This window comes from Cheilinus undulatus, linkage group 17 (assembly GCF_018320785.1).
Source record: "Cheilinus undulatus linkage group 17, ASM1832078v1, whole genome shotgun sequence".
Lineage (NCBI taxonomy): Eukaryota > Metazoa > Chordata > Actinopteri > Labriformes > Labridae > Cheilinus > Cheilinus undulatus.
In genome coordinates this window covers 21,787,045-21,798,632 of record NC_054881.1, presented here as the reverse complement: position 1 = coordinate 21,798,632, position 11,588 = coordinate 21,787,045, and the positions used below count along the sequence as shown (strand labels likewise).

General features: G+C 40.4%; 1 protein-coding gene across 1 annotated transcript; it reads right to left on the bottom strand.

The window, feature by feature from the left end:
- Window positions 1-2,098: 2,098 nt before the first annotated feature.
- Window positions 2,099-10,079, bottom strand: ccdc80l2 (coiled-coil domain containing 80 like 2). The gene is made up of 12 exons (XM_041811160.1): window positions 9,806-10,079; window positions 9,649-9,737; window positions 9,389-9,562; window positions 9,143-9,294; window positions 8,130-8,450; window positions 7,696-7,936; window positions 7,447-7,603; window positions 5,813-5,949; window positions 5,544-5,695; window positions 4,651-4,754; window positions 2,584-2,664; window positions 2,099-2,433 (listed from the first exon to the last, which is right to left on the bottom strand). The coding sequence occupies exons 1-12, from the start codon at window positions 10,077-10,079 to the stop codon at window positions 2,099-2,101; spliced, it is 2,217 nt and encodes a 738-aa protein (XP_041667094.1).
- Window positions 10,080-11,588: the final 1,509 nt, after the last annotated feature.

Below are 11,588 nucleotides of genomic sequence, written 5' to 3'. Positions count from 1 at the left end.
GTGTGTTCGTGTCACAGCCTCTGTAATCTGTGTGCTCAGATCTTGCTGATTTGCCTATCCCTGGCAAACTCCAAGCAGTTTCCCTCTGTGCTCAAACACTGATGCCCACTCACATAGTAGAACGACAATGGAAAAAATGAGAGTTTTGTAGCCTAGTTACCATTGTAAACTTTGTAAATATGACTTCTGTTTTTCTGAACTAAAAGCCAGCAAAGATGCTAGATGGAATAACAGCAGAAAATCTGTCCATTAGTGGTGCAAACATAGCATTAGGATAACAGGAATAATGTTGATGATGAGCAGGTGACTTGTTTACTATTTTAGCTAGTGTTAACATACTTAACTTACTTCTATAATGCTTATCTTACAGCAATATGTCTGTCTGTCTGTCTGTCTGTCTGTCTTGCTTTGCACACCACAACGTTGCTCCAATTTACCCTAATACCTCTCAGAAGACATCTTGGGTGTACTGGTTTGTAACTGGAACTATGAAAAATCAGAAATATGAGTGGGTTTTCCATAAATGTTCCGTAGTTAGTTGTGTTTCATTTGCTACGAGCTCGTAAGAGGACGTGACAGAGCTAGAAAACAACTGGACTTTGTTGAGAGGTGAGGTATTTGGATGAGATGAAACACCTGCTCCACGATCCCAGATCAAAGTAAGCTCTCTTTAAAGCCGTCTCCGTGCTCATATATTAATCAAGACATCATAAGAGACGAGTCACATGTTGCTGTTACAATCATTAACTGAAAAAACACGGTTTAATTTTTATTTTGTCAGCTGGAGTCAACGATGCTGCACATTTTTGAATATGGGTCTGTCTCCGCGTAGCCAGCGTCACAAGACCCACCTGCCCTCTGATGCTTTGTTTAAACGTCACAATAAAGTGCAGGTACTTAAACCTTGTAAATAAGTCAAAAGGCATAATTTTAATGCACCCCTTATTGTGTTGTAAGTTTAAGTCCACTTTGGCTCAAAGTGCATTCTGACACTGATGTTATCACTGGTTGCATTTGTATTATCTGTCTCTTCAATTTGTCATCAGTTTTCTTCTTACGTCCAGGGAGGTTGGCTACAGTCCCGTGGACCTCAGACTTCTGATGTGCAACTGTAGTCACAGGAACACCAGGCTGCTTGGAGATGGTCTTATAGCCTTTAATATGCTTGTCTATAATTTTCTTCCTTATCTCCTGGGACAACTGTCCCCTTAGCTTTCTGTGGTCCATGCTACCAAACAGCAACTACTTGTCAACCTTTAAATAGGCAGACTGACTGATAAGTTTGGAGACACCTGCAAAGCTAATTACAGGACACACGTTAGTGTAACATGTCCCTAAAGACAAATTAATTTCAATCTTCCTTGGGGTACCATTGATTTTGTCCAGGCTAGTTTGATTAGTTTGATGATTCTGTTGAACCACAATTCAAAAGCAATGTCTGGTTCTCATTAGCTATTTTTCATTAGTGAATTTTTAATCATTATTACTTTTGTGAGTTGAACTTTAAGTGGCCATTGTGGGTTTTTCTGTCTTTAACAGAAGGTTACCAACATTTTTTTTCCACGTGTGTACACAAAGCTGAGTTTACAACAATAGCTCTTTTGTTTCATTGACCCTGAGGTGACTGATGTCTGCAGATCTTTAAATAACAGATGTTAAGCAAAACTAGAGATGGTTTTCTTCAAACAGTTTCAGCACCACATGATTGCTACAGAGGGTCTTTCTATTTATTTACTCTGTAAACGTGTCTGATGAAAAGTATATAGATGTGTTTCCAAAAAGCAGTCTGTCTGGCTTTGGATGGGCTTCTTTCTGTTTCACAGATGCTACATTCAGTGGATTTTGACATAAAACCATGTTTTTATTAAAAAAGGATGCACATATGCTTTTACAAAAATGTTCTTGCCATTCAAATATTTTCTGCTTTGTTTTTTACACTTAGTACTTGCAAACAAAAATATCCAGCTTAATGTTTTTTGTCCAATAGATACATAATCTACACATAAAAGACTCCTGTAAACTTAGGATGAGTATTTGAGGTCATTGCTTATGTGTGAGTTCATGAATTTGCTGTGTCATCTTCCTTCCTTCTTTCTGATCATTGCTCTGATCGGTGATATAAGTATGTGTCCTCTGCCTCTTCATCATAACCTCCTCCATAATGCCCCCCATCACTGCCTCCTCGCCCTCTGTCATCAGGGCAGTGGATCCCCAGTCTCCTCTGCAGCTTCAGCTCCTGGAGGCGGAGCTCCATGGAGTCCACCAGGTCGTAGACGTTGTCCAGGGACCACATTGGTGACGGGAACCACGCCTTCACGTCGCTGTCCTTTCCTACAACCAGCATGCTGAAGTAGTCTTTACTGATCTTCAGCTGCTCTCTCAGATTGTTGACCTCGTCTTGAGGTAACGGCTCGACTTCGCTCTGACTGCGACCTAGAAGAAGACAGTAAGGGGGAACTTTACTTTTTACTTGAGGACACAGCTAACTCTCTAATCACTGGTATGTCTACAAACAGAAAACTGGCAGCAGATTCAAAGTTGACCTTCCCCACACCTGGACTTCCCCATTTCACTGTGACTTACCATTTAGGGGAAATAGTTCAACAGTTCCTGATGCTTTGTCTCCCACTCCAGTTAGCTTTAGCATGGCAAAGTGGCGGATCCCTGAGAAAATAAAAATCCTTACTATGTGACTCTGAAATCAAATAACCATGTCAGATTAACAGCACAGTATGTAAGTCCTAAATCTTCTTACTACTTAAACTGAAGTCAGATTTTTTTCTAAATTAGGTTAATCCCACTTAACTCATGATTTAACATGGGGGCAATAACACATTTTATATTTACTCAGGTTATCTTTGTCTGATAAAATAGTTTGATCTGAAACATTGAGGTGTGACAAATATGCAGAATTGAAAGAAATCAGGAAGGGGGAAATACTTTTTCACAGTACTGTAACACTGGACTAATCATTTTTTAATTAATGTAGAAATTTCTGCACAAAAAATCTACATACTGTACCTTTAAATTCTTTCATTAATAAGAAATACTGTGCAAATGTTGGAAAACAATTGTACATATGCAGCCGTTTTCCAACAGCTGTTAGGTATTACACAAAACCCAAAAGGACATCAAATGAACAGCTTGCTTGCTTGTTCTCACTCCCTAGCCCCCTGCTGGCCTGCACTCACACTGCTCCAAGCCAATCTGGGTTTGAGCACAGATGCTTTATCACATCATAATATGCAGACACCGTTTGCAGGACATGCACTTTAACAGAGTCAGCAGAATAGAGAAATATATGTTACTGACATGACTTGCATATTTTTGTGTCCGGGTCTAGAATTTTTTTTTTTATTAATGGCATGTATCAATGTATTCCACAAAACTTACTTTGTTTGAATATGTTTTTAGTATATATGAATAATATAATTAATTTCATACTTTGGCTTCTCAAACCCTAAAAATATCAGGTGGAGCAACCGTCAGAGTAAATGTACTGATTTCTGACACTACTGAAAATTTCAATTGTGAGAAATTCTAATTATGATGCTTTGGCATGATATTACAGTTGAAATCTTTGAAATAAACAAACATTATATTTTTTTAATCATTTTAAAGTAAGTAAGATCATCAAATAACGTTTGTCTCAGAATGCGCAAAGTGATAAAAACCAATTATGGCATTATTCTTCATCCATTTGACTCCAGCTGACACTAAGAGCAAATTTAAATGATTTGTCGACCCTTTTCAAGAAAAGATAACATTTATTCTTGGTCACAGGTAAACAGGTACACTTTTAATGTCAGGTGGTACAACCAATGCTGCCAATAAGGGGGAAAATTGGGGCCCAGTCAAACTGGGAGCCCATAAAGGTCAGCAAAGTCATGATTCATCTTAAAGTCTATTTTCAACCTGAATAATAGCCACTCTTATCAAAGCAACATGTTTTATCTATGCTGTTGTACAACATAGTATTTCTCAAAATGCAAGCCCTTTTCTTTAAACAGAATTACCTTTTAGTAGGGATGTTAAAATGTGGATTGACACACTGAAGAGTAATGCCAGATTTCAAAGCCAAGCCAAGATGTGCACAGATGTCAAGATGTCAGAAAATAAAAATCATAGAAGAAACTGAGACAACTTTGACGGAAAATAACAACATAATTGTGAAGAGTCAGAAAATGGGGTTCTATTCAGAAAATTCTGGTTATACTACCTACTTAATGAGATATCACATTTAGTATGATTAGTGTGAAAGCATGCATTTTCAGATACAGCCCTAGTCTTTTTTTTTTTAACACAAAGGCATTCAAAGTAGTCTAAGTTTGGCAACAGTCCAGTTTGAGTCTAGTAGCAGGGCAAGTTTAGATGGTGAAGCCCCATGCTAATTTACTGTAACATTTTCATTCTTAAATATCTGCCCATCACACTCTGCTGCTGTAAGGAATCACCACTGTACTGATATTTAATACAACAGCACTTCCCCATTAAAACATTGAAATAATGAGCTAAAAAGAGGGTGGCTTTTTCCTTTCCAAGTTTTGAATGTCAAAAGGGAAAACCACTCTGCGTCATAACATTTTCATATTCCACAAAAACATTCAGGGCAGGCAGACAATACGCTATTTAATGTGTTGTGTTACTGACCCAGTTGACACTCCTGTCCTCTGAGAGCAGAGAGCTGCTGTTGGAAGGAATAGTCGTCCTCAGAGGGAGCAGAGATGAGCAGCAGTCTCCTTTTAGACATGAACCTAAACAGCCAACAAAATGTTATTTATAGTTTGAACGTTTTATATCATGCCCCAACAACCAAATTATTTCCTGAAATAAATTATTAATAGAAATTTCACACAGCCTGACTAAACCGATCAATAAACTCCACATAAAAAAGTAGAATTCACTATTACTAGAGAATCAAATTTACTTGGTAGCGACTGCTCCTCCGCTTAGTTTAACTCTAGGCTTGTTAGCATGATTAGCTCCAGTGTTTTTTTTTCTCTGTGATGGGATTTTTTATGTTTGATTAAAAATGAAGTCTCAAAAATGTTAGCAACCAAAGGTGTCCTAAGCTAAAAATACACCAAGATTCTTAAAACTTTTGTGCAGTGAATAACACAGCCATTAAGAAATGAAGTACAATGATCATAAAGATAATTTAGTCTGATAACTGTTTTTCTGTTTTAGCTGAGTTAAGCAGTCGGAAATTTATTGATAGCCAGCCCCTAACCACAGCCAGACAGGCCTCAAGTTCAGCTGTATCAGACCCACTTGGTTGGACTGACACTTCTGAAATACAACACTAAATCATCTGCATAGCAGTGAAAAGCAATCTCAAATCAGCGTAAAATCTGACCCAGTCGTAACAGATGGGGTAAAAACAGCAGTTGACCCAGCACAGACCCCTGTGGTCCTCCATGCCTAACAGCATAGGACTCAGAGGACATGTTCAAACACATTGAGATCTCTCTGATAATTCTAAATATTTACCCGCAAAAGAGTTAAAATGATGTAAAATAACATTTACTGTATTTATACTCTACCTGAGCAGTGAATTTTCTGTGTCAGGCTGTTGTTTGTCTTTTGAACAGTCTGGAGGACTCCTCTTCTCCTTCTCTTTCTCTGAACGCCTTGAGGGGAAGTTGTCAATGTACTCAAAGAGAGCAGGACTTGACGGAGGAGCCTCAAAGACTCTCTAAGAAACAGTTGAATCCAGTTAGGCAAAAACAGTACACAGAAGCATGCCTAGTAAGGTGTATTAGTTGCCGTTGAATCCTGTAAAATGAAATAAGAAGAGAGTAGTCTTTCTTACATCAGGCTTAATGTCGTAGTCTGTGATGGTCATAGAGAAGAGGTCAGGTGATGACAGGCCAAGCTCTGTTCTCAACAGAGAGATCAGGACTGGGTCTGACAAATGATCTGATTGGTCGCTGAGTGGAGGCTCTGACTCTGAAACACGTAACATATGAATGAACTCTGAATGAATATAGAGGGAGCAGACACAATGATAGACAAAATAACTGGCGTAACAAGGGTGTATTGTCTCCTACACCTCAAAGCAGAGCCTTGTTTTTAGTGCATCACAGAGTTGCTGTGTTTTTCTGTTCATACAGTCTGTTTATCTGCTGACTTCCAAGTTTAGGAAGGCAAAAGTATCCCAGAGCATGTAAACACAATCATATAAGAATCCCTATAGAACTATTTGAAAGAAAGAGGATCAGTTATATGCCTCTAAGAAAGTTTCCAATCGCTGTACATTGAAAATCCAGTGGTGAGTTAGCGAGAAGAGTTGTGGTCTTTGCTGTAGTAGAAATGTAAGAAGCAAGCGCTGACACTGACACCTAATGACTTTGACATTTGACCTCCGAACTCTTAGTTCATCCTTGAGTCAGAGTGAGCATCTGTACAAAGTTTGAAGAGAAACCCTCAAAGCATTCTTAAGATATGGTGGGCACAAGCAAGGAATGCAAAAATCCTATGACCTTGACCTTTAACCTATGACCTTCAAAATCTGCCAGTTCATTCACGAGTCAGAATTGGTAAGATTTTCTTATTTTGAAGAAAATTCCTTAAAGCATTCTAAAGATATCAAGCTTGGGATACACATAAGGTCAAATTACCTTGATCTATGACCTATGTCCCACATCCATCAAGTATCTATACACCCATCTGTGGTCATTCTGGGCTGGGTTTAAAGTGCCAAAAATGGGCAGGAAAGCTGGTGAAATGGACTAAAAAGTGGCAAAAATTGGGGTACAGATGGCCTAAGGCGGCCCCATGAATCTGGCCTGTGGCACTTTCCCCAATGTCTCTCCTTACCTCTCTCATCCCCGTTTCCAAGTCTGTCCACTGTCCTCCTCTGTCAATAAAGGCATAAAAAGCCCCCAAAAATCTTTAAAAAATAAGTTGAGGCAAAAAATGGTCAAAGAGTGGCAATAACTGGGTTTAAAGTGGCAAAAAAGGTTTAACAGAGGCAAAGGCAGAAAGTGGTAAAAAAAAAATGATTTAAAGTGGCAAAAATTGGCAGAAAGGGTTGTTTTTTCGAATCAAAAATGGCAAAAATAGGTTAAGTGAGGTAAATATGGGCAGAAAATGTGGGAAAATAGGATGTAGAAGTGGCAAAATTGTCAAAGTGGCAACAACAGGCAGTAGGGATTTACAAGTGGCAAAAATGTGTTTGGCAGAAAGTTGCTAAAATGGGCAGAAAGAGTGCATAAAATTGCTGAAAAGTGGTACCAAGACTAGCACCAATGCTACTGATCAAACACACATAGATACTATCAATAAATCACAACTGGGGCGCGCCCATTCTCTGGGTTTCAAGACATAACTGTAGGCAGCCGTACTATGACATTAAAAAGAGAGGAAATTCCTGCCAACTTCACAGATTACTTAAAATGAAAACATCTACAACAAACTAAGACAAGAAAAAAAACCACTTCCTACCAAGCTGGTGGTGTTGCAGTGTGAGTGTTGCGTCCTGTCCTTCCCCCACAATGGTTGCCACTGTGACTTTCCGGATAGCCAGATCGCAGTGTTGCTTCTCATTCTCGTCTCTCTGCTGCTGATATAGTGTCGCATCTTTGCTGGGAGTTGAAATTAACTGGAGGCAGGACAACAAACACAAAGGGAAAGATCATTTAGAGAAGGCATCAAAATGTCTGAGATGAGATGATAAACAAGAAGATGTCTTACCATTAGCCTTCTTGCCCTCTTAAATCTGTCCAGAAACTCTTTCAGGGCTGTTTTATCCTTCTCACTGACCTCTCTGCTTGACTTTTTCCCTCTTCCTTTCCCCTTCTTCCCTTTTTTCCCTTTCCCTTTCTTCTTCGAGCCCTGTTTTTCCTTTGTTTCTTCCTTTACACTGTGCTCTTTATTAGCTTCACTGTTTTTTCCTTCTTGTCTTTTCTTTCCTTCTTCCACAGTGGAGTCTGTCCTGAAGTAGAGATGGAAAAAAAAGACTTTGAATTTGGGCCAGCACTTAAAAAAAAAAGCATCTCAGTCTGCTGAGGAAGTATGAGATACCAGATGGAAAGACAAATCTGAGCAGTTACAGTGAAATCAATCAAACATCCACATTGTTTTATAGTGGCTGTGTTTTTAAAACTGACAAAGGCTGTGAACAGCACCTGTCTTTCTTCATTTCTTCACCGTTCTTTGACACAGATGAAGGATGAACTGCTTTTTCCTGCCCTGTAGAAGCGGATCCCCCACCACTGCCTGGGTCTTTTCCCCTCGTTGATCCCGCAGCTGGCACCTTACGGATCACAAACCTCGACCGCCCGTTCAGTATATCCCGGATCTTACTCTTCAGAGCAGCTTTTTTGTCCATAGGAAGTTTTCTTTGTAAAGGCACAACAGAGGTCACATTTCCTCCCCTTTGAGGGCTCAGAACCATCTTCTTCTTCATTTTTTTTCTTGCCACAATCTTCTTTTTTGTGGTTTTACACCTGGAAAAATATCAGAAGGCATTGTGTCAATGTTTTAATGACATCAACCACAGAACAAAGTTTATTCAAATGGTACTGTACAATCAATCCATCTTGCATCTATACTGTCATGCTAAATGATGCCCCCTACAGCATTTACAGAAATCAGACCCTGCAGCATGTTAAACCTAGGATGCTTCCAACAGGTAGTCCACTGTTTTGATTCGAGTTTTACAATAATGCTCATCTTTTGGGTACAAAATCAATATGAGGGGTTTTACGTCATATCTGCATGATTCTGTCCTCAAAATGCATCATGCAAGACTAGTCTCCAACTGAACAAGTCAACATGCAAATGTAGTCCTAGTGACTATAGGAAATGACACAGTAAGGGAATATGTTCACTCCCCTAACTCTGTTGAACATATGATGCTGTGATTTTTGCAGAAAGGCTTACTATTCTGATCCACAACACTACCAAAGTGTATTAATGGATGTGACCGATTCAGTGTCTCGCCATCAAACAGGAAGTTGAACTGCAATGTTTGAATTGCTTCAAATCTCACATGTATAATCACAGTCTGTCCCTCCATACATATTAGCATCTTCCTTTGTCATACTGCCACCCAGTGTTGATGGCCAGTACAACCTCATATACAATCTGTACAGTGTGCTTATAAAAAATAGCAAATGATGCAATTGCATAGTGGAACCTTAATTTGGATCCTTTTCTGGTCATCTTCTCCAGCTTCCTCATAGGGAACTGATCGATCAGCTCCAAAATCGCCTCAACACGCACCGGATAAGGAAAGCGCTCGCTGACATGGAGGTTTTTCTTCAAAACCAGCATGGTGAACCCTTCTTCCTGGAAGAAGAGATCAACTCAGAGTCAATAAGAGTGACCGAGTCATGAGGAGCTAAAGAAAATTCAGTATCTTGTGGACAGATTAACTCGGTACCTGGTTAGTGAGATCCAGGTAGTGCAGCAGTTTAGTTACTGTGTCAGGGTCTAGGCTCTCCACTGTGGCGTCTCCTTGGAAAGTTGTTTTCTGGATGCGACCTTCCATCATGGCATTCTGAATGATGGTGATGATGAAAGTATCTCTTTCTGCCAGATGACAGTTCAGTCCTTTCTAAGAGGAACACAAACAAAGAAGTAAAACACTACAGAAAGAATAAAGAGGAATGATATTCTTGAATTAAATTGCACAAATCTTACCTGCTCCATGTCTTCAAGCTGCTTCTCCATCATACGGAGGTAGTGATCATTGTGTGACGGGGCTGTTATCACCCACAATCTCTTTTTACCTGTAAGGATACAAATGTATAGGTTATGTGAATAGGCGAACAGATAAAAAAGACAAATCATAGCTTACCTGCAAAGTCTGCCAGAAAATCCAGCTCTGGCGCCACACTAAATGTTGACCTTCCAGTTCCTCTATTGTCCACATCTTCCTCCAACCCCAGCCCGTGCTCAATTCCTGGAGGGAGGTCTGAATAGTCACCCCAGTCCCTCACATTTGGGTCCAGCTGGTCCTTGGGTTTACTTCGACCAATGCTTGGCCAAGCAGATAACAAACCTGGGTAGCTGAAGCTCCACAAGGCAGCAAACAACAACATAGACCAGTGCAAACAATAGAAACGAACCATCCTTGACATGAGGAGCGGTAGGTTTGTTGATCAGCTGGAACTAGACGGCACCTCACAAAATATGCATTTGTGCAGCCTGTGCTCGACACTCTTACGGCTGCAGGGTTGCATCTGAAGTAGACAAGACGTATCCAACAGCTGTTTTAAAAGAGCTCCAGGTTTTGAGTCAGAGAAACTTCCAGCTGAGAAATCTCCATACTTTAAACACAAAATCAAGGCTGAAGCATTCTGTGGCTTTAAAAGGACAGATGGGCCGAATCTGGAGTCATGAATCTCCGAGGTTAAAGGACAGAGAGGACTGAGAGTGATGTTAACCTCTCTCACCAGCAGAGAGAGACTGAGTGGGGAGGCTTCTCCACTCCTTACAAACCCACAGACACAGTCACTCCTGGTTCACATTATACCCCGGGCTCGTTAACAGGAAACTCCTGGAATTTTCTGCGACTTCAAAGAGCTTTCTTTCTGAAATCCCTCCTCCTTCTCTCTCTTACTCCACACACATGCCATTATTCTCTATGTGGAGAAAAAAAATCAGCATGCTTCCATGCATTATACTAAAACATTATTAACTGCCAGCTTTCAATATTTCAGTTGCTTCCCATCTTTAATCAGTTAATTAATCATATTGACTAATGTAGATATCTTTTTTAAATTGATGTCATAATTTAATTTGAAGGCATATTGGCTATGAATTAAAAGAAGTGTAAAGACTGTGTTATTGATGGATTAAAGTTGGCTTAAGCTCTACAGAATTGGGTGATAAATTCTACATGCGCTTTATAAAAAGCAAACCCAGATAATGTCAGTTATAATCAACAATCATATGTCATCAAGATGCCATCCATTCATTCTTTATACTTCTTATCCTGTTGGGGGTCGCGGGGGGGCTGGAGCCTATCCCAGCTGTCATTTGGCGAGAGGCAGGGTACACCCTGGACTGGTCGCCAGCCAATTGCATTGCTGACAAATAGAGACAGACAACCAGCTCTCGCTCACTCCTCACTCCTCTCACTCACACCTACGGCCAATTTGGAGTCATCAATTAACCTAACAAGTATTTTTTGGGGATGAAAGGAAGCCGGAGCACCCAGAGAGAACTGTGAGAACATGCTAACTCCACACAGAATGGCCCTGACTGGGAAGCGAACCAGGGACCTTCTTGTTGTGAGGCGACAGCGCTAAACCTTGCGCCGCCGTGCAGCCCTCCATCAAGATGCCCTTGGTATCTAATCTGCCCTCCAGTGGTTCAAGTCCTACTTTACAGGAAGATCTTGTAGAGTATCATGGAGGGGAGGAGCCCCCAAACCGCATAGCTTATCAACAGGGGTGCATTAAGGTTCCGTACTTGATCTCCTCCTTTGCTCAGTATTCACCTCCTCACTTGGTGCAATCATCCATTCCCATGGTTTCCCTTATCAGTGCTATGCAGATGATACCCAGCCTTACCTTTCCACCAGATGACACAACTGTCTCAGCTCAGTTCTCTTCCTGCCTCGCTGATATTTCTAA

Excerpts from the sequence above, each read along its gene's own strand:
- ccdc80l2 (XM_041811160.1), bottom strand. The coding sequence starts at position 10,079 with ATGGTTCGTTTCTATTGTTTGCACTGGTCTATGTTGTTGTTTGCTGCC. Across the intron at positions 9,738-9,805 it reads TTTTCTGGCAGACTTTGCAG|GTAAAAAGAGATTGTGGGTG; the intron begins GTAAGCTATGAT and ends GTATCCTTACAG. Across the intron at positions 9,563-9,648 it reads AGCTTGAAGACATGGAGCAG|AAAGGACTGAACTGTCATCT; the intron begins GTAAGATTTGTG and ends TGTTCCTCTTAG.